The 22,672-nt window shown below is 43.9% G+C and overlaps 1 protein-coding gene across 5 annotated transcripts in view; it reads right to left on the reverse strand.

Annotated features, from left to right (window-relative positions):
- Positions 1 to 1,651: 1,651 nt before the first annotated feature.
- The window catches only part of LOC144105674 (TNF receptor-associated factor 6-like), a 55,169-nt gene continuing 34,148 nt past the window's right edge, over positions 1,652 to 22,672 (reverse strand). Inside the window, exons 5-6 of one of the 5 annotated variants that reach the window (XM_077638781.1) lie at positions 3,490 to 3,635; positions 1,652 to 2,013 (exon numbers count right to left, since the gene is read on the reverse strand). In XM_077638781.1, the coding sequence (XP_077494907.1) occupies positions 3,513 to 3,635 (123 nt within the window). In that variant the 3' untranslated portion in view covers positions 1,652 to 2,013; positions 3,490 to 3,512. The remainder of the gene's footprint in view (positions 2,014 to 3,489; positions 3,636 to 22,672) is intronic. The other 4 variants (XM_077638779.1, XM_077638780.1, XM_077638775.1 and 1 more) reach the window with 4 other exon arrangements.

Raw genomic sequence — 22,672 nt, forward strand, 5'->3', positions numbered from 1 at the left:
GTTTCGCCTTGTAGGTGGATGACGTATGTGGCATTTCATTTTTTTTTGTTAAAAATCAGTTGTTGCCTACAAGCAAGTGTTCCGAATAAAATGAGCTAGTAACTAGGTTGTTAGTAGCGCTATGTCCCGCCTCCTTCGTTTCCGTAATCCATATCACTGCAATAACAGACCGGAAGAACCATGCACTAACTAGCCCGCAAAAGGGTCCCGGTGGGAGCAGCGTTTCCGAAAGTGGGTTTCAAGACCGAAAAAGGGCACACAATATCATCACAATACGGGAAATATAGGCATCGAAAAATAATTTACGCGCTGTTTCCTACCTCTCGGGGTGGGACAGACGGGAGAACTTTTCGCCACAAATGCGGCACAGGTACCCCATGCTGAGCTTATCGAGCTCATGTTGTTGCAGCTGGTGGTTACCCGTACCGCAGCGGTCGCCAGGTGGTTGAGCACCCGCCTCGCATGCGGGAGGTGCCGGGTTCGATCCCCATTGCCGCCGGCTACCCACCGGTGATACAATGGGTACAAGCTTTCCCCTGGCCTGGTGCTCGGCTTATTCCGGGTGAAATGCTTGGGAAATGGGTCTTTGACCCCACCTTGAGAAAAACAAATACCTGGTGTCATGGCGCCCTTTAACCATAGATGCCCTTGCGCCGTAGAAATCCATCCTCACCTCTTTACCCGTCTCGCGACATGAAGCCGAGTTGCTGAAAGTCAGACGAACGTGGCGTGCCTGACGGTGGCGGGCCAGGTTGTAACTGACGTCCGTGCTATACGAATACTTGCCGCATATGTATCGCCCCGGCGTCGCTTCGGAGCTGAAAACGTAAGAATCATACAGACAAAGAAATCAGCCGGATACACTTTTTTATTGCGAAAACACTCACACGATCATCAGAGCCGAGTGAATACTTTGCTTTTTGCACATCTTTCATGCGCATTGCTTTTATATAACCAGCTGTATATTCCCGGTACTCACCGACATCGGTGGAGATTTTTTCTCTTCCCGAGAAACCTCTCGCGACCAAACCCTAATTTAACTGCCACCGACCACGGTGGGCAGTTTCTTGCACTCCGGCGGGCAGGCTGTGATGACGCCACAAGGTGACGCAACCTACGATCAGCGGAGGTCACCTGGCCGGCCCATTTTTCTCCCATGCATGGTCCCGCAAGGCGGAACAGAGTCTTGTGGCCCAGGTTTAAAATGAGTGGCCACCCTGGGTGGATAGGCCAAGGCCGATTTTCGCTCACAACGCCTATGACAACGCTGGTGACGACGACAATGACGCCGGATCCTCGCAGAATAGAAACCTTATAAAGCTATAGCGTAATATTCTATCGGCAGTAGGTATACAAGCTCCGCAAAAATTAACTGTCGTCGTGGTCGGTGAAACGCCTCAGAGGAGTGGAATGCGCAGAGGAGGCTGTAATCCAAGGAGCATCGTTGTTTAGGAAAACGATGAGAAAGAGTAGATAGGAGGACCGAGGAATGAAGAAAGTGCCGCCAAAATGGGGTTATGCAGAGGCTGAAGGTGGAGTGGACACTGAATGATCTGAGCACCAGGGACAAAGAAGGACACGGCAATGGATTTATTTATTTATTTATTTATTTATTTATTTATTTATTTATTTATTTATTTATTTATTTATTTATTTAAGGAAGTACCTGCAGCACCACACAGGCAATATGGCAGGAGGGGACAATTGGAGGAAAATGAACATGTGACAAAAACTTAAAACAGCTAAGCACAGTTGGTACAAGCAAAAAAGTAACGAAATACGTAACATCGATGAGTCATCTCGATGGCAAACGGTCTTCACTGTACCGCGGTGCAAAATTACAACACAGAAATGGAAAGGGTGCACTATCATACGAAGCGTAATGCCAGCCGAAAGACATGAAGTAAACGGGATGATGTTAATCTTGTTGGGCATGTTGAGGATTACACCGTCCAGAGTCAAAGGGCGACCGCAGCCGATGACGCGGCGTCTCTACTTCCGCTTCATGAACCCCTGCACAAATAGCGACATGTGCAGAAGAATTGTTACACAACATGCCATGTAAATAAATTGTCACATCGGAAAAATACCTGTCGTTGGTACCAGTTAATTCAGTTTGCTTAAAGCCGTTGAGGGTTTCCGGTTCTGTACATGCTGCGCAAAACGGCTACACGCAACGTCAGTGGCCAGAATACCACCAGGAAGATTCACCGCTCGTGTTTGCTACTAATCTTTCTCTATGTGGTCTGTTTTGCGCTGTTTTAATTGAGCAACTTGGCATTATTTGCTCTACTAGCCGCGCTTCATTCTCGTATTTCGACTGTAATTGCCCACCAAGACGGCGAAATAGCGCTCCTCCTGAAAGCTCATGCACGTCACCCGTCACCGCTGCACGAATATTGAAGTGCTGGCGTCATGTTTTCTTTGCTTTTCCAGAATTTTATGGCTAATAAAAGCGCCCCTTTCGCTAAAATGACATATTTTCTATTAGGTGACACTTAACTTTCACTGCAACTTGACTTAGTGGTCCTCTTTAGAGCCCCTTTGATGTGTTTTCAATGCGTTCATTAAGGAGGATCAGAAGCAGCTTTGGCTTACGTTGTAGGTCCATTTCATTCCTGTGAAGTTAGCACATGTTACCCTCGGAGCAATATCACCTGTGCGCCAAAAAGGTAAATGACGCAAATTGTGAGTGTTTCCAGTCCAGAAAGTCTAATTATGTTTACAACCCGGGTCAGCCGGCTTCCACTTCTTGTTCCATCACTTTTATTGGACAATCGCTACGAAAAGTGTAACTTGAGCACTCCAAGCTAGCTAGTGTATGATAAATGTTATAACACTAGTTTTACAGTGACAGCTGCTAGCGCCCTTTCTTGCGTTTCGCGTAGTAGTAATAGTAGTGCTGGTGGTGGTGGTGGTGGTGGTGGTGGTGGTGGTGGTGGTGGTAGCAGTAGTAGTAGTAGTAGTAGTAGTAGTAGTAGTAGTAGTAGTAGTAGTAGTAGTAGTAGTAGTAGTTGTAGTAGTAGTAGTAGTAGTAGTAGTATAGTTGTTGTTGTTGGAGTTGCAGCATTAGTATGTCTTAGTCGTCGGTGTAACCGGTCGGCGCGCTGCAATGGGAACCACTCGAAAGGGGTTACCGTGGAAATAGGAGGATTTAACGTCAGTGGTTCAACGCGCAACCTTAGCGTGGTTACCGCTTGAACCATCCGGAGGGTGGTTACCGCGGTAGGAGAACGGTATGGCGAGAGCGTAAAAAGGCGCAACCGGTTTGTGGTTACCATGAGTCCACCATGAGGTTATCTACCATGGAAGGAGGAGGATTGCCGCGAAAGGAGTAGGCTATTGCGAGATCAAAGGAAGGCGTTACCGGTGGGTGGCTACCAGGGCAAACACCCTGATCATTAGTTTCCCTGCAGGAAGCAGGACGCTTACCGTGGAGGGATGCGGGTATGGCGAAAGTGTAGAAAGGCGCAGCCCGAAGGGACTTACCAAGGAAAGCATCCGGAGGTTGGTTACATGGTAAGAGGTGAGATATTATGGCGGCAGAAGAGGAATGAAGAACGGTCCATCACGGGCAGCTGCTGCGAAACGCGACGCCCGAGCCGGGGCTCATTGGTGGTGCCACGTGCCATGAGCTGGGGAAGGGCGATGAGAAATCGTCGAAAAACGAGTATTTATGGAAAACTGTGGAACGAAGTCGCCCTGATTTTCTGTACCTCAACACTCCGAAAATTATAGATAGCTTAACAGGTGTCACTCACTATCCGCTAGAGTGGTAACTTTATTGTCAATTTTATGCTTGCCACTCACTAATAAAAAAGCGAAACTGTTTCGGCTTGCGATATAGTAGGCGTTAAAGCTACACTTACCGCACGTACTAAATGAAATCTCCGTCAACGCTGCAACGCCTGTTGTGGATAAACCCATGTCGACCTATCAAACTGCCTCAAAATTAAAGCCACATGAAGATGAAGACGAGCTTCTGAAACTTTGTCATTTCACTTCCCTTAGGAAAAATGTACGGGGTCGACAAACTGACGCACATTAACCAAAAACGACGATGTTCCTTACACTAAAAATGAAAACGGCCGTGGCTTAGCTTGGTTTTAAGCCTGGTGATTGCGAAGCAATCGTCCAGGTAGCAAAACGCGTTTTTATTGTTTTTGTTGAACATGGTTCGAGTAGACCGCTTTATGGGGTTGGGCGGCGTCTTTGACGGACCGCCGAGACGACGGTATGGCTCGAACGGCGTGCACGACGTGGCTTCACACCCACTTTTCGTGAACACGAATCGACCGTTGCTACACGTCAAGCCGCCCGGGCACGGATAATCCACTGGAAGGGGTTCCCACGTTACGGCGTCGTCGCCTAAAAACTTAGTCGTCGATTCCCTTGGCGCCAATGTTCGAGCAACTTCTGATAGGCGTATTTATTGATGTAATAGTAAATGTTGCGGCCCTGGTGAGAGGAGCGGGAGTTAGGCCGCCGTTGGTGGCTACCGCCTCGCCTCGCGACGGCGTGAGATGGGGCCCCGTTTTTACACAGCTAGTGTGACGTCACACCGACCGTAGCGCCCCTGGTGAGAGGAGCGGGAGTTAGGCCGCCGTTGGTGGTTACCGCCTCGCCTCGCGACGGCGTGAGATGGGGCCCCGTTTTTACACAGCTGGTGTGACGTCACTCTAGGTCACGTGGTGTGACGTCACGCAGGGAGGTCACGCTAAAGGTCAATGGTGCCTACAACCGCCTCGCCACGGAACGGGCTGAAGTGCGACCTAGAGTAGTATTGCTTCGCAATAATGAATATTAAAACGATACATATTAAGAGCAACAAAGTTGCACCCATGCACGGGTGGTGCTCATGTTTTAACGTGACAGCGTTAATGAGCTCGTGTCGCGGAAAAGCCTGTGTCGTCGGCGTGAGCCAAGGGCGAAAAATCCCAGAAGCATTAATAAATAAATTCGAGAAGAAAATTGGTCCAGTTGGGGAATCTAACTAGGGCCGCCGGAGTGCGAGACGAGCACTCTAACCACTCCGCTACGCCAGCTCGTTGATTTGGAGTGAACAAAAGCACCTCCAGTGAATGCGGTCTTGTCTTAGAAATGTGCCGCAGAAAGTTATACTGCAGTGTATATCGGTAATTATGAGCCTCTAAATTACAGATTCGCAGTTAAGCAAGTAGCGAAGTACGTTTCGCTACATTTCTTCTGCGCTTGGCGCGCACGCAGCGCCATCATGCGGCAAACACAGAAGGCCCCCTACTCGCAATGTACGGCGCTGCCCCGACAGATGGCGCGCCACTCGCCCGCGAGGAACGATGGCGTTCTGCGGACTCCCTGACAGTGCAGCAACACGCTGTCGCGTTCCACTATTGAAGGCGAAGCTTACGCGTCCTCCAAATTTTTTATTGCTAGAATGGGAAGTTCCAAAATAAAATTCAACGCGAACCACAATCACATCAGTAAGCAGCGCTTAGAAATAAATGCACTAAACATGCGATATCATCGCGACAAGGCATGAACTGTACAAGCGCTAATACTGATGATAAACAGAAGCACAAGACCGAAGAACATTATCTTGCACTTGATTACCATTAAAATCAGCCTTACTACGCTCACTGCAGGGCAAATGCTCGACCATACCTCTTTAATCAACACGTACGTGTGCCAGCTGAGGCCGCGTAACCCTTCAAGATTTACAATATTCATGCCAAGCATTGAAAAAAGGCGCATACGCTTATTCGAAAGAGGACATGTTCTGTTCATCTGTTTGCGTTGCTCATGCCATAGAAGAAATCACGTACACGTAGTGATAACGTGACAGCATCAAAAGCCCCGTTATCTATAAAATCCGGCGTTGGCGTCAGAGATGTGAGAGAAAACTAGGGTGGCGTAGGGTGTACCAGGTGGCTACCAGCAGGAGAAGCAACTTAGGTGGGCCAACTAGGCCACGTTGCCTTGTGGCGTCCTCACAACCTGCCCACCGGAGTGTGAGCAAACTGACCACCCTGGCAGTTAGCTGTTAAAATAATTATTGATCGCGAGAGGTTGCTCGGGAAACACAACTTTGGTCACACAAGCCCGACCAGGCGCAGCGCTTGCCATCGCAGGGTAGTGGCGCATCCCTCAACCGAATCACTATTGCGGACGCAGTGGTGTAACGCCTCCCAGGGACCTATGAATGTGAAGTTGAGAATGACCAATTCAGAATATATGTGCATTAACAATATATACCTATGACGTCCTTGAGGCAGAGCTCAAGTGTCCCCGCCAATTTTTTCATTTCATTCTTCAATTCTTAACAGGACTCCTGTAACTGTAACTCCTAAACTCCTAACTCCTAACTCCTGTAACTCCTGTAACTCCTAAATTACATTTGTCCGGGCCAGTTTTCGTTCCATGTTTCATTGGTACTGATTGATATGAAAGTTAGAAAACTTGCTGTTTATCAGCGAACCATTAATGGGATTCAGCTGCCTTAAAGGTATTGACAAATATCCCCTTTTCGATACATATCTAGCTGCTCTCAAGTCAAGCGAAGGGCCACCTAATTCTGTATTTGTAATTCTAATTCTGTATTCTCTAAGCTTCCGGAATGGGTCTTATATTTTGGTGTAGCTACTACAGGCTTTCTTCTGGTCGTTGGCGCGATGGGGCTTATTAGCAAGTATGCGCAGTTTCGACGTTTTGTAAGCAAACATGCCTGCTGATGGTGATACTAGCCCCAGAGCGCTTCTAGTATCAATGGCGCGGCGCTTGAAAAGGTTTGCGCCGGTTCAGAAGACGCATTCCTCGCTGTTTTTGATAAGGCAGCGGCAAACGAAGCACTCCACTCAGTCGTTTCGATAAGGCGCTGGAGCAGGTGACCCACGTATACCGGCTTTCGTTCAAACAGGAAGTGCCCTGGGACTAAATTGCACTGTTTCTAAAACAAAAATAATAGACAAAAAGTGTATAGATTTTGTCAAGAGTTTATTTCGAACTGGCATTCGCATCGAAGGATATAGATGTGCCTTTGTAGTATCCGCGGATTATCTATTGCTTGGAGTTGAGGCGGGGGAAGCAACAATTTCTGTTATCGAAAAAAAAAAATTCACACTGAGGTTTCAAAACGAGCCGCACGCAGACACAAGCGTGCTGGGCTCTAAAGTTTCGAGGGTCTGTCTTTCATTTCTGTGTAGCCTTAGAAAGTGCGGAAGTGAAATGAAGTCATGTGCAAGAGTTCGACCTAGGGTGGCATACTTGTGTTCACTGGAAATGCACAGCGTTTTTTACGGCAGCTATTTACTTGTGCTCTTGTATAGAAAATTTTCTTCTTTTTCCTTGATTAATGCTATCGTACCTGCTTAATATACAATGCTCATTTTCGTAGAAAATATAGCGGTCCGCTCCGCCGCATACATTCAGTAACATCACTGGGGTGGGAGGGGGGGTGGTGCGCAGTTATTTTATTCTAGCAAAAAAAATGACTGCTTATGAGGAAATATCGGCACTTGTTTTATCACAATCGATGCACTAAGGTTTCTGTGCCAGGCGCACCATGGTGGAATTACCGAGGCTTCCAATATGGCAATGGCAAAAACTGAATCGGGGCGGATCCATATGCATGTATGTTGTCCGTTTTGAGCAATTTCGCAAAACAACTGCTTGTGTTTCCTTCTTGCGTCGCATTTGTGCTCGCTGCTTTTTTCCAAGATGAACCAATGCCAATGCGCCCAGTTGACCATCCCTGTAAATGTCTGACGATTACAGAGCTATAAAGAGCGATACATTTGAAAGGATCGAGCAGGCATTGAAAGCAAAGAAAGCACAGGCTAACATTTCTACTTTTTGTTTGTGGTGTTTATCAATGTGAGTACAATAGCCTAAATATTCACTGACAGGAAGATATAAGATTAGCTATTAGAACAAAAAACAGACTCATTCAGTGGCGAGTCTGAGTCCACGATCGGCGAGATTCGTGAATGGTTGTCAGCCAAGTGAGCTACGATTGGGGCAGCCCAACCATCTACTCTCGGGGATATTTTTGACTAGAGTAACTCTTCTTGACAGTGATTTCCAGTGCCAGACTCCCCATAGCAGGGGACGCAGTAAACCGCATTGAGAGATTACATTTTATATATACCATACTCTCGAATGGAGAAGTCATCACAGTTGCAGCTGTAACTCAGCTGGTAGAGTACCACGCCCGGAATTCGGAGGTTGCGAGTTCTAATCTCACCTGCGGCTTGTGGTAGTTTTTCTTTTTCTTCAGTTATATTCCAGTCGTTAAATATTTACACTATTCATTTACCATTGATGACTACCAGACACAAAAATAATAACAAACTTTCCCCCTTGCTTTGCTTGGTTCCATTGAATGCTTGTTTCTTGCAACTGAACGGCATAACAGGCCCGCCATTTCTCTTCGCCTGCCTCGTCACTACAGGAGCGATTGGGTACACGTAATTATCCACTGAATTTTCTAGCAGTATCATTCAGCCGCTTTTCGCAAGACTCGCCCTTGCTTTGTGAAGACGTCACTTTACAGTAGATAAATGACAAAGTGGAAGGATTATATTAAAAGGAAAACGTTTAGAGGATTACTCATACTTTATAACAGTTGGAACTTTCTCTTCCGGATGCAAACCTTTTAGAAGCGTGCAAGTTGATTTGTTGTGAATAATGCAACTCTGCCAGATATAGCATCGGTGCAGTGTGAAAATTTTTATCTTAGTGCAGTGTGCGCATTAGCATTGCCCGTGTGAAGCTACCTCGCATATAATATAAGCACTCTCTGCTTTGTAAACCAGTAACGTTGCTTTATTTTTCTAGCTCTCACTGAGGGATTCAAAAAGTCGAATAATAATCCCAAGAAGCGCTTTAGAATTTATTGACGTCATTATTTCCCGGCTGCAGCTTCTCTTCGACGTGTTCAAGGAGTTCAACTCTGAGTGGCCGTCGCTGAGCCTGCCCAGCAACTTCAATGTCATGAACTTCTTGCTAGGACTCTCTCTGGAGTACGACCTGCCGACGCCGTTCGTGCTGAGTCTGGAGCCGCACGTCAAAACGGGCAAGCGCTACGGGCTGAACTTCAACATCGCTCTTATTAAGATTCAAAGTCTCTATGACGCCAAGCTCGTGGCCAAATGCATTCCAAGTTTAACGCCATCGCCGGATATTATCAGCGTGCAGAAGATGGCTGAACGAATCCAGTAAATTTGAGCAAATATCAATGCCTTGGTTCAGGACCTACGAAGGATTGAGCTCGTCTACAGCACTGTACAAGCTCTGGCCAACTACTCTCAGCCCTACGCCACGCTGGACGTGTGGTTGAATGCGATGAACACGCGCATAGCTGAAGATCCACACATAGGTATGGATGAGGACGTACTGACATTCAGCAACAGCAGCGTCTTCGTTGGCGAGACACTTGCCTTTGCCAAACGTTCCGGCTACGTCGATCTTGTGCTATTCGCTGGCTGGAGCATCATGGCCATTTTTAAAGCTGCGGTGTCCTACCGGCTGGCAGACTGCATAGTCGACCTCAAAGCATTTGTTCCCCTCACAACGGCTGCCGAATGCTTGGGCCTCGTCAACAAGGTGATATATCGCCTCATGATGTCGCGTCGCATTAACGTTACTAACGTTTAACATTCATTAAGGTTCAGCAAGCAGAGGGGCTAGATTTGGCTCATGAGCGTGCTTCCAGCCACGTAACGATAAAAGGTTCGGTCAGAAAACCGTGGCATAAAAAAAAACAATGGCAGGCGATCACGCAATAAGCTGCCGTAGATGCATGTCGGTAGGTTCAAGCTTATTCTCCGTATTTGGTGAGCTCATTATTATTGGCGGTAATCATATCGGTTGGTCGAGCTTCGACAGAGGTACAACTTCAACACGCGTGGCTACCACGCCAAAAACACGTTTTGCACTTATCAGCCTGCCACAAACCGCTTTTACCGCGTAGCTGGTACAGCCGCAAGAAAATGTGACACACCAAAGCACATCGAAGTATTTTATTCTCGAACGGCGTTTACCGCTTTCTAGTCGACATGCAAACACGTAATTCTGAACAACATACCAATTCTTCAATCCGGGGGGTTAGTTCGATTGAGGCCCGAATAACAATGGTACAATAGAGAAGAACCAGCAGTTCGGCGTCGCATGCTTTCTGAACCATCAAGCACAATGTTAGCTTTCAAATTGCTCTCTAAAGGACGACAATGAGCGTGACGTAGAGAACAATAGCTCCTTAAGCGGAAAGTCTGTGCCGCGTCAACTCTGTAGGCTATCATCTTATTGCGGCAAAGATGACTACATTCAACTCCGCTCCTAAATCTGCTGCTAGATCATTTTTTTCTAGTTTTGCATGACGTAACCCTGCAGAAATTAAGAATTCAATTCAATTCAATTCCATTTATTTTCCAGAAAATTCTGGCGGCTGCCTGGACTAAAAGCTGTAGGTATACAGCTTGACGAGGCCCAGGCAGCCGTTACAAGGCATAGAAGCAGACTTTGTTGAGAACATTTACATACACACACAAAAAAAAACGAACACATAGTCAGGTTACAGTTTTCACAAAAAGCAGGACAGCCAGAAAGCACAAAATCATCAATAAATTACAATAGGGAAATACAGAAAACATATTTACATAAGATACAAGGGAGCAGCTGTACTTGGGCGCGAATTATACGTCAGGAATTATTTTTGAAGAAATAATTCACGCAATGCTTTCTTAGTAGGGTTATTTATGTCTTTATATCTATTTAAAATTACTGGAAGATTGTGCTGTAGTGCTTGGAACTTATAGTCAGTGCGAAAATGGGGAACTAACCAAGTGTCTGTGTTGCGAGTATTAACTGTGTGATCGTTCTGTTTCAGTAGCGCAGTGCCTTCTATAATAGACCTAAAGGATGACGACAGATGGAATGAAAGCAATATTCGGAATTCATACATACTTTGAATTTTTAACACACTGAATGTTTCAAAAGCTTGCCGTGTGTGGCTTAGGTAATCAAGATTGGCAATGTGACGTATAGCTTTCTTTTGCAGAAGGTAAATTTTTTCTAGGTTGGTCTTAGTTGTTGTCAACCAGACTAATGAGCAATAGCTTATTTGCGAGACAAATAATGCATTATATATTTGTAGCTTTATTTTACCAGGAAGGAACGCGCGGCAACGAGCAATTGCACCTGTTACCAACGAGAGGTTTTTTATTATCTTCTCAACATGCGAATCCTATGTAAGGTGTGAAGAAAATGTTACACCTAGTATGGTGTGTTCGTGAACAATTTCAATTTCTTCACCACCACAAATGATCTTTTTTTCTAGACGAAAATTTTTGTTTCTTGCACAAAATAACATAACTTTCGTTTTTGCAGGATTAATTTTTAGCAGATTAATATCAGACCATTCACGAAGCCGATTAAGAAGTTGATTACACTTGGCGACTAGTTCATTCACATCAGGACCAGAGAACAAAATCGTGCAGTCATCAGCGTAAATAATGAATTTTAAACCTTGGTCAATATTCACAATACTGTTTAAATAGACATTAAATAGCAGAGGGCCAGTACACTTCCCTGAGGTACGCCTCTGATTATAGGTAGTAGAGATGATTGGTGGTTTCGAATATATACACACTGTTGCCTGTCAGCTAAGTAAGATTTTATTAAAGATAAAGGGTTGCCACGAATCCCATAGACTGAGAGCTTATGAGTTAGGATACCATGATCAAGGGAATCAAAAGCCTTACTAAAGTCTATAAAGAGGCCAAGGGTTATTAGTTTCATTTGTATATTTTGCAGCACGTGTTCCTTTAACCCCAATAAAGCTAGCTCAGTTGAACGTCCTTTTCTGAAGCGGAATTGTGCATCAGAAATGAGATGATTCTTCTCAAAGAATTGGTTAAAACGATAGTGCAATATCTTTTCGAAACCTTTAGCAAACGTAGGTATTATTGATATTGGACGATTATTTTTTGGTAAGTTTTTATCGCCTCCTTTATATATAACTTACACTCTAGACTTCTTCATTGCAGCGGGAAATTCTCCCGATTCAATAGATAGGTTGAAAATATATGTAAGTGGAGCAGTTATGTACTCTAAAATATACTTAATGGGTTTAATTTGGATATTATCAATATCAAGCGCTTTACTATTGTTCAGGGTCATAAACGTTCTGTATACTTCTGACTGATCTGTTGGCTGAAGAAATATACTTTCAGCCCGTGAGTGTCCTATATCTTCGCTAGTTATGTAACTGCTAGCATGTGCAGAAGATCCGATGAAATGTTTATTGAAAAAGTCGGCAAGAGCACGACCGGTAACTGGGTGGTTTCTATAAATCATTTGATCAGAGAGTGCATCTTTTTTATCTCTTCCTAGTGCACTATTTATTACTCTCCACGCTGCAGCTGGTTGGTGTCTATAGATGTTTACAAAAAGTTTTTCATAGTAAGCAACCTTTGCTCGTCGGAGTTCAGCATTTAATTTATTTCTGGCAGTTTTGAATTTTTTTAGCGCATCAGGACTTCGCATTTTCAGAAATGTATGAAAAAGAGCATTTTTCTGCTTTATAGCTTTTAAATGATTATGGGTCACCCAAGGTTTTCTTATCTTTTTTGATACCTTAAAGGTTTTTATTGGGAAGTGTTTGGAATAGATTTGAGAAAAATTTTCAAGAAATCTTAAATACTCATCACTGGCATTCGCTTTGCTATACACCGAGGACCAGTTTTGTTGGCTAATGTCATGCTGAAACGCCCTCAGGGAATCCTCAGTCATATGCTGGACAGTTATCTCCCCAGAGGTACTTTTCACTTTCATTACAGGGTTACAAAACATAAAAATTGGGCAATGATCACTGATGTCAGATGTTACTGTGCCAGCACTGTGAATCGAGGTTTCAGAGTTGACAATGAACAAATCGAGTGCAGATGAAGTGAATAAAGTGACACGGGTTGGTGTATTAATCACGCTTATGAAACCCAGAGAATGAATACGAGTTGTAAAGTCAACAACATTTGGAGTATTAAGCAAAGTATTTATATTGAAGTCTTCTCCACAAGTTAACTGAAAGTTATTGCTTCGAACATACTCCAGGAGCTGATTAAAGAATTCAAAAAACGATACCAAGTTTCCTTCTGGTGGACGATAAATAACAGTTATAATTTCAAAGTTATTTTTTACAGTGAGAAACTCATATTCATTCGTAACCTTGCAAAATTCCGGAAGAAGTTCGCACTTTGTACACAACTGTACATAAATCGCAACACCACCACCACGTCGAATTTCACGATTCATGAAAAAATTATTATACCCGTCAAGATGAAGCATATCGCAGCCTTCATAGTACCAGGTTTCAGTCATTATGATTATGCTGAATTTAAAAGAAAACTGACTTAATAAACAAATAATGTCATCGTGCTTTCCATGAGCAGAACGAGCATTAAAGTGTAACACTGTTTTTAGAGAACGTTGCTGTGGTCGAATGCGTTCTGGTAGGACGAAGCTGTGATACTCCATTTTGACTTGATTAAAGTGTGTCTAGGCAATAACAACAAAATCACGGATTTGACTCAATCTTTTCAAGGTCAGCCTCACAAGTTATTTGTATAGCATCCGAGGTGTCGGACTGCTTAGCAAAGATTTTCCCATTGAAAGTCCACACTGACTTCCAGTTGTGAGCATACTTCCTCTTTACAGCCATACCCAGGAGTCTTTTCAGGGCCGGACTAAGGTGCTCATTAATGTATATTGGTGCCGTGTTTTTAATTCCAATGTCCTCATTTGTTAGACGGGCCTTTTTCCCTTTCCTCAGTGCGCTATCACGTTTTGCTCGAGACTTTAACTGAACAACAAGAATACTCTTGTCACGATTTTTAGTAGGAACTCTTTGGCAACATTCAATGTCATTTTCAATGATTGGCTCATCAATCGTCGCTTCAAAATAACAAATTATAAAGCACCAAAAAACAACCATGCCTGTGAGAATCGAACCCACGACCTCCGACATTATGACATATTCAAATACTGCCTGTCTTCAAGGAACATGACTCCACAAAACGTTATTGATTATGGCTGAGAAACGGGATTCGTATTCCCAAAAATGCAGAAATTCGTAAGGCCTTGGATCAATGCACTGCCTGGCTGACGCCTAAGACCATTCGGCCACGGCCGAGAGCATGTAAGACGCCCAAGTCTAACTGGTGTACGCTCAACTGAACTGCGTCCGTACTGTCAGCAGCAGCGCGCTACACCCGGTGTTTATAGGGCTGAAAGATTACAGAACCAGCCAGCGGCTTCCGAATACAGAATGCGACCTAACCCGTAAGCTCCAATGATCTATTCGCGGGCGTTCTCGTACGACCTATAGTATTTGACCACTTCGTTTGCGGCCACAGCCAGAATTGTGGTAGCAAAAGATAGATGCTTCTTCGTTCAGCTATGCGGGAGGAAAGAAAAATTGATAAAAATATCTACGTACGCGTGTTTAAGGAAAGGCAGCGCGCGGAAAAACAACTGTGTGTGTGCCGGAATCCGAAGAGGTGTTTTGTACAGCTACATGCGCACAACCGGGAAAACGTTATTGTTACCCTTTGTAAATAGTTTATATATGACCAATCCCTACGTCATTTCTTGCTGTCCTCTCACCTCTTTCATTTCACTTCTTCATACTGCCTGCTATCCTTTATTTCCGCAGCCCCAGCTCAGGTGCCGCCACCGCAGTGATGGCTGATGCCGGGGTTAGCAAAAATCTTTTAACTTCCATTTTATTATTATTTTTTAATAAACACTTACTTCTACTTTGTAAAGCCAAGGTTGGGCCTGGATGACTGGGCAAGGCCGTCGAGCGCACGAAGCAATCTCGCAAATGCCTCCTTGGCTTTTTAGTAGCGGTTGCTTTTCCCATCAGAAATGTGTAACTTAAGTTGTCCATCATCATTAACATCAGCCGAAGCATACAGTTAATATAACGAGCCTACCAGAAAAGCTGCGGATCAATCGCACGCATGGAAATTGACAGCGCTTTCGAAATTCCAGTTCCAGATGTTAAAGCTGTTAAAAATTTTTCTACAAATGTGCCGAATGAGTGTTTGAACTTCAGAATCAAGCTCTTTGAAACGTGGCAGCGTGCATTATTGTTGTACAGAATCAGCTGGCCAGATTTTTCACATTTTCTACATTTTCAGCTAAAAGTTGCATCAAAATGAATAACTCTAGTTATACCTGCGCCGCTGGTACGTGCCCAGCATTTCTGTCATATCACTCTACTGCGAAAGCCTAGATGGTCTCAGATCTTAGAATATCGTACCTTCACTTAACAAGTTAGTCCGTTAGCCAAGTGAAATTCTTATGCCTTTCGGAGCAACGAATCCGGCCAACTGCTTAGCCTAGTCTGTGTGGAGCTCTTGAAATATCCTCTAGCAGTTGTGCCGAATACTGCAAGCTTCATGTTGATTTTCTATTCTCCGTATACGAATAGTACAAGGTTCGTATAAGAAAGGTTTCCTTCCAGGCTTCACAGTTCAAGCGTTAACTGTTGCGAACTTGTTATAAACAAGGGCTGCTGATTCGCCTTGCGCGAAGACCATCCAACCCGTATTATCTGGCAGCGAATAAAACATAAAGCCACAGAAATGGAGAAGTTGCTCCATATGAAACTTCACAGCACAAAGGTTGTCAGGATATTGGAGGGGGAAACACTTGTGTGCACATAAAAAGTCACATCAAGACCCCAGAACGTTGGTGTGTTCTGTCTATAGAGTACAGTACTACATAAAGATAATGCTTACATATTCCTTGAGAATGCAAAAATCACAAACCTTAATGCACATTTTGAGCTAGGAGAGGTCAGCGGTTGTGCGCTTTTATTTTAGTTTGCACCCAATTTCTGATACAGATTATAACGTTTACGGCCCGCATCCCACTTTAAACGTCTGTTATCTTAAATACTGGATTAATTCGCTTGTTTTCATGCAGGCGTATGAAGATCTCCTGAAAAAGCCTGTAGACCGTTTGCAACGTGTCAATCTGCGGAGGCATATCGGCAGTAGCTCAGTGCATTTAACAGGCAACAAAATGAAGTTTGCAGATTCTGTGTTACCAGTTGACAGCGCTCTCTTCACAAAATTAACGGGTAATTGGAAGGATGGTATATATGTCAGAATGCAGGCCGAATGTAGATTGTCTTCCAGGGCGAAGCGCAAATTTGAGCCGTCCTTGAAGAAATGTCTGCTTCCCCAATGACAGTTGTAAAGTGTCAGCGCCCTGGCGTGGAGCGCTTTCAGGGTCCTGGTTTTTCCACCTTAACATATGTGCGCCCCTTGAAGGACCAAGGCTTTTCCCATTTACCTCCAATTATCTCTAATAATTGCTATAGATAGAAAAATGATTTACCATGAAATAAGCGGCCGCAAAACGTAATCTTGCGCACGTCTACCCAGCGCCTCCTCTATTTTGTAAAAATAGAGGAGGCGCTGGTCTACCTCTCGTCACTTCCAACCAAATGTTCGATTGTAATAAAGCTCTATATTGTAACCAGATGGCGACGACGCCGGGATAAAAGACGAAAAGACTGAAGCGTCACTTAAACGAAGCCTTGAATGAACTTACTTCCGCCCACAGAAAGTGAACTGGGCGGCGTATGATAGCAACAAACGTGCTACGGTGCCGTCGATGAACAGTACCACCAACGCTCTCGGCAGCTCTCAATTGAAAGCCAAGAACCTTCGTGACGTGGTGCTAAAAGCAGCAGCAACAGTTCCGAAAATTGTGGAATCCATTCCCTGTTGTTGGGATCGTTCGAGATTAAACTGGTCGCACTTGGCTCCCCCACCCCCCCCCCCCCTAAAAAAAATGATAAAGCAGCTTGCTGGCGGCTGCTGAACTTCCGCATACAGTACAAAAGATCGCTGCTCTATGATGATGCCTGTCGAGTTCGCACAAACTTTCGCCGAGAAACTTCTTACTGTGTACTTGTTATTGTGCTGTTGTTGGCAATGCAGCGGTTGATCAATAAATCTGATTGGAAGAAAAGCTGTGAGTGCAGTTGTTTTTACTGTATAAATACTCAACTTACTGTTCACCTTATTATTCCCCTGTTCTTTCACTTATAATCAGTCATGTCTGCATGGATGACGAAGCGTTCGAAGAAGACAGTATTCTACCTTTCTGTTTCGTAGAAAATTCAGTGATGTTAGCAAGCCTCAAAATCTTGATCGTCTTATCAACCAGAATAGGCCACTTCCACTGTGTCGTTTATTAAACTGTAAGAAAGTCCAACAAAGAGGATTGTACGGCTGTCGGTAGTCGTTCATTTTTCGCGGGGGCGAGAACATATTCGTCCCAGAAGAAATCTTACGTCACAGCTCCAGAACTTCATGCAGCGTACGTGAGAATAATGGAAGAAACCTTTTCTCGGCCATAGCACTGGCTTTGTAGCGCCAAGTTTTCACACAGAGATGATGTTTAGAGATAAGTATTGTTTCACAATACGCTTGGGCTGTGTACTTGTTTGATTTGATAAGCATTAATCTTGAAATACCTATAGGTCTACGGCGACAACCAAACGCAAACTTCCACAGCAGTAACTCTGCAGCAATGGAACTATTGTCGCCATCTCGCGCCCTCGATAGAAACGGGCGTAAATGATCGTTTCACCGGTACACGACAGATGGCGGTTTTCAAATCCATAGCGGCAAAGATTTGGCATATAGTTGCCGTATACAATGCGGATATACGTGGTTATTCTGACCGAAACAGGCAAGTACCCTATCTAGCCATAGTGCCACACAAAACTGATCGCCAATTGTGACGTATTTATGAAATTTTAGCGGCATTAACCCAGCGCTTTGACTGACAGATTTTTTTTTAGTTTTTCAGTGAGTAACGAGCATACTATCATTATAGCCGCGCAGTTGTGATCGCCATGCAATTTTCGATAAACAACAGTGCGCACGTTTTCTGTCCCCAAGACTGGAGATATGCAACTATGCACTCGAAACTTCTGTGAAATTTGTTTGTAAGTGGCTGGCACAACGGAAGCGCGCTTACTGTATCTAGTTTAAAGAAGTCGCGGTAATGGAGATTTTAGTATCAAAACTTTACCTCAGTTATGAAACGTGCCCATGCTTCCGGCGCGCTGTTGATAACGGGTACAGCGCTGAAATTTATAATTGGTTCATGTGTTCATTAAGAGAAAAGGTTTCGCCTGATGACCATTAATTCCGAAAGTATGGGAGATTATATGTGTTTCCGCTGATGAGCACTCACCCCGGGCGTTTGGAAATACTGTACTGAGTTAGCAAACGTTTCTTTTAGCCAGTGATATCGGCCGAACGCGTTTTAAGCAGATACAGTGGCACATATTTTTTTCGATATTCTATGGGCATGCAATTGACGTGGTAATCAGAAGCCATGATATCTAAGCAAGAACAATTGTACATATTTGGGAGTCGGAAGCATATTTCAGGGTGCTTACATGGTATGCTGAATTGAAGACTGTGCAAAAAATGCTGGCTTCTAGCAATGGGGTTCTTCGAATACTTCTTGTGTGTCTCAAAAAGGCTCCGACAAACTTAATATTTAACCAAACCTCAAAGCCTGCCTTTTTAACTGGCTCCTTAAATTTCCCCGAGTGCAGCATCTGCGTTCAATCTTTGCAGTCTTATGCTAATTCTGCCGGCTCACTAGTGTCCAGTTCTAAGCGCAAGTCCATTCTCCACACAACCCCACTCCAATCTCAACCAATTGGCGGCCTCGTGGCTGGCCTCAGCGGCGCACGTAGACCAATAGCTCCTGTGCGCTTGACGGAAGAGCATTTATGAACCATTGATTCGACTTCTAATAACGTCTTTGTCTCTAAGCACCATATTTCACCGTCCTCCGACGGTAAATTTCCTTTAAGTACAGGAGCCGCGCGTCGTTGGGCAAATACTGCGGGTTGTATGACGCCTGTTCTGTTCTCCTTGTCGCTTTTTTGTGTTTATAGAACTTTGCCAGCACTCGTTCCCGAAGACCATTACTTTTAATTTTATAATTTTCTGTGCGTGTGCGATGTGTTTAAAATTATTATGGATTTAATAAAAAGGAATATCCCGCCGCTGTCTTTCCTTAATATATTTGCTTAACCTTCACCCTATGTTCCTTCTTATCCTGAACTTTTATTTGCGCCCGCTGCAGCTCGGACGCAGAGGAAAATATGAATGTCTCACGTAAGTTGAACTAAGCGTTTAAAAATATGTGCACTGGAGCTGGGAAAACAAACGACATGTTATTAAAGCGAAAGCTTTACTACTGCAGCCAGCGAGCCATTTCGGATCGTCGCGCACTGCAGCCGTATGCTCGTGGCCTGACCTTGAGCCGCTGTTGCCTAGCAACGCCACCGCCGCGCTCCAACAGATGGCGCCGCCGTCGATGCCGCAGCCATAGAGTTTCTCACTATTAACTAAAGGGAAAGCTGGCGCCCTGCATATGGGAGTTTGCATGGAGCTTCCTCGAGACCACCTGTACCACCATGGGCGCTCTAAGCACCAAGGGGCGGAGAGCTACCGACTGCAGAACTACAATTTCTGACCAAAAAATATTTTTAAAAAACGTTTTTCGATAATCAAGAATATCCTATCATTCAATATCCTTTCCATAAATTGTAACAAACGAGCAGAAAAGCATGAAAATAAAAATCTTGCTCTCAATAAGCAATGGCTTGCTCTCCTATTGGCCAAGCATTGCAGACCACAAAAGCCAATATTTAGTGCTTGAGAGACGCAATTTTAAAAAGAAATATATATATATATTTTTAAATTTGTCGCTTTGACAACTTAAAAGGTTTTGCCACAGTATTTCAGAAAACAAAAACCTTTTATTGGCGTCCTGTGGTGTTGCGTTTTCGCTACTATGACTTTTGCACACTACTTTCACGCCGAAGTCGTCTGCGCGCAGAGCGCGCCGTGGATTCGGAATGAGACATCTTAGTAACGCCACTCTCGGTTCCTAAAAAAACAAAACCTAGGGTTCCGCACCAAGTAGCTCATCGCCCCATGATGCTTTGCCCGAACATGGAGGGGCAGGTGCAGCGCCGTTAGCTTTCCCTCTGGCTATAAAGGGTACAAGGAGAGGGGTGTCTCCTCACGGAGGGTATATATATATATATATATATATATATATATATATATTAGCAGACAAGACAAATGAAGTGAGGGACTCGTTTGACAAACATATTAAGGAAGCCAACAGTCATCGAAATCAAGATGCATAGGGGAATGTTTCTTTTTTTTAATATCTAGTGCCAATCAATTAGATGTTTTTTAAAGAAGATTACTTATAAAGCAGCAGAAAAAACAACCATGCCGCCGGTGGGATCCGAACCCACGACCTCCGAATATCGCGTCCGGTGCTCTTACCAACTGAGCTACGGCGACGGCTGGCCAATCTGCTGCTTTCCTGGGTATTTATGTTCTGCGTATAAGCGAACCTTGAGAGTTTTCACCAGCGCCACCCTCGTCCATATCGGTGGACGTAGCACGTCCTGTAATACCGCAAGTGTGACGTAGAACATCATCTAACGGCGAGGGCGGAAACTGTGCGAGAGCCCTCTTATGCTACCTATGGAATCAAGATTGCCAGAACCGAGACCCCCGTTAAGCTATTAGCAGACAAGACAAATGAAGTGAGGGACTCGTTTGAAAAATATATTAAGGAAGCCAACAGTCATCGAAATCAAGATGCATAGGGGAATGTTTCTTTTTTTTTAATATCTAGTGCCAATCAATTAGATGTTTTTTTAAAGAAGATTACTTATAAAGCAGCAGAAAAAACAACCATGCCGCCGGTGGGATCCGAACTCACTGCTGCTTTATATATATATATATATATATATATATATATATATATATATATATATATATATATATATATATATATATATATATATATATATATATATATATATAGATATATATATATACATATATATATATATATATATATATATATATATATATATATATATATATATATATATATATATATATATATATATATATATATATATATATATATATATATATACATATATATATATATATATATATATATATATATATATATATATATATATATATATATATATATATATATATATATATATATATATATATATATATATATATATATATATATATATATATATATATATATATATATATATATATACGGGAGGCAACACCGACAGAACGACGCGAGCAAGGGACAACGCGCTCAAGAGACAGCAGAAGAGCGCCCCGCGCGGCTCGGGAACCGTCGTAAGGAAGATGCGGCTAAAAGCAGTCGTGCCACGTCACGGAGTGACTCTTCAACTGCGGAAGACACCGGTTTGAGTTCTCTAGAGCATCGGAATGAGACGCTGCGTAGGCGACGTGCCGAGGAAACGAAGCTTTCACAATTCAACTAGGGTTAACCGAAGCTAAACCACAGACAATTTTCCCCCGGTCTGTGGCAGACCTCGCTTTCTTTCGTTAAGTATCTCAGATTAATTATGCAATTTTCTTCATATTAGCTTTCCCGTTACTAGCGCTTTGATAAGTTAAATCATAGACTCCTATAGTTTCTATGCCTGGTCACCTGCGCCAAGAGCAATGGATGTCGACCGTCGCACTCTTTGTCAAGGCTGCGAGCGCCGCTTCTAGGCGATCGCCAAAAGTAGGCGTGCGGTGTTGAATTACGGTGACAACCGCGATGAGGCGCTCGCATCGGAGAGATGCTTTATCAATACTTCTGAGAGCGACACAACCTAGTTATCACGTGGGAATCCACGGATCCCGTGTGCCTTGCGGGCGATGCTTTTTCTTGATTTTGCTTGGACGGCCGCTCCGGTACCGATGCCCAAGCATGGAAAATATAGGAAGCTATGTATTTAAAACATAAGCAGAGCTAGTCTTGTTAAGCATAGAAGATAAAATAATTTATAATATCGAAGTATGAGCGGTAACACTTGGTCTTTTCTAATATTTAGGAGCGAGTTTGGACCTTATTGCTCTAAAAATACTGATACATAAATAAGAAGTGTACGAAATACGTGACCACACTTGTGATTTAATTGAGAATCATTCACTGAATCGAAACCCGTTTTTTCCAGCTAAATTCTGTTTCCTCTGACATTTTTCCTGAACACTGGGAATAGTCTACGTCGTTCCAGTGATAACACTGTGGGGTGCTTAATGCGCTGATAATGACTGCTTAAAAGAAAATGGAGACGACTTGTACCACACTGGTACAAAAGGGAAGGTTGACTTGTTGTCATTATATCTTCGTGGCTCATCCTTTATTCCTGGTGCAACTATCTTGCGCTTCCACATGCATTGCCGATAATGGTGCAGCAGTAGATGGGACTCGGTCACTTCAGACCGAGGAAGCGTTTTCAAATATTAAGCACAACAGGAGACCATTATTATGGCAAGGATAGTATTCAGCATTGCAGTATTCCTTAATGATGCTCTTTCGCTCCTGCGTAATGTATACACTCGAACCTCCTTATAACTGCAGCAGTTATAACGAACGCTCGCTTATTGCGAACGAGGGCCGTGCTACCGTCAAAATAAGCGTTAGGGCAATGGCACTGCGTCTCTAATGCGGCGCACATGTGTGGCCGCACCACTTGGCTGTAGGAAACGAGGTGGAGCCGTGACTCGCC

Source organism: Amblyomma americanum, chromosome 9, assembly GCF_052857255.1.
Source record: "Amblyomma americanum isolate KBUSLIRL-KWMA chromosome 9, ASM5285725v1, whole genome shotgun sequence".
Classification (NCBI taxonomy): Eukaryota; Metazoa; Arthropoda; class Arachnida; order Ixodida; family Ixodidae; genus Amblyomma; species Amblyomma americanum.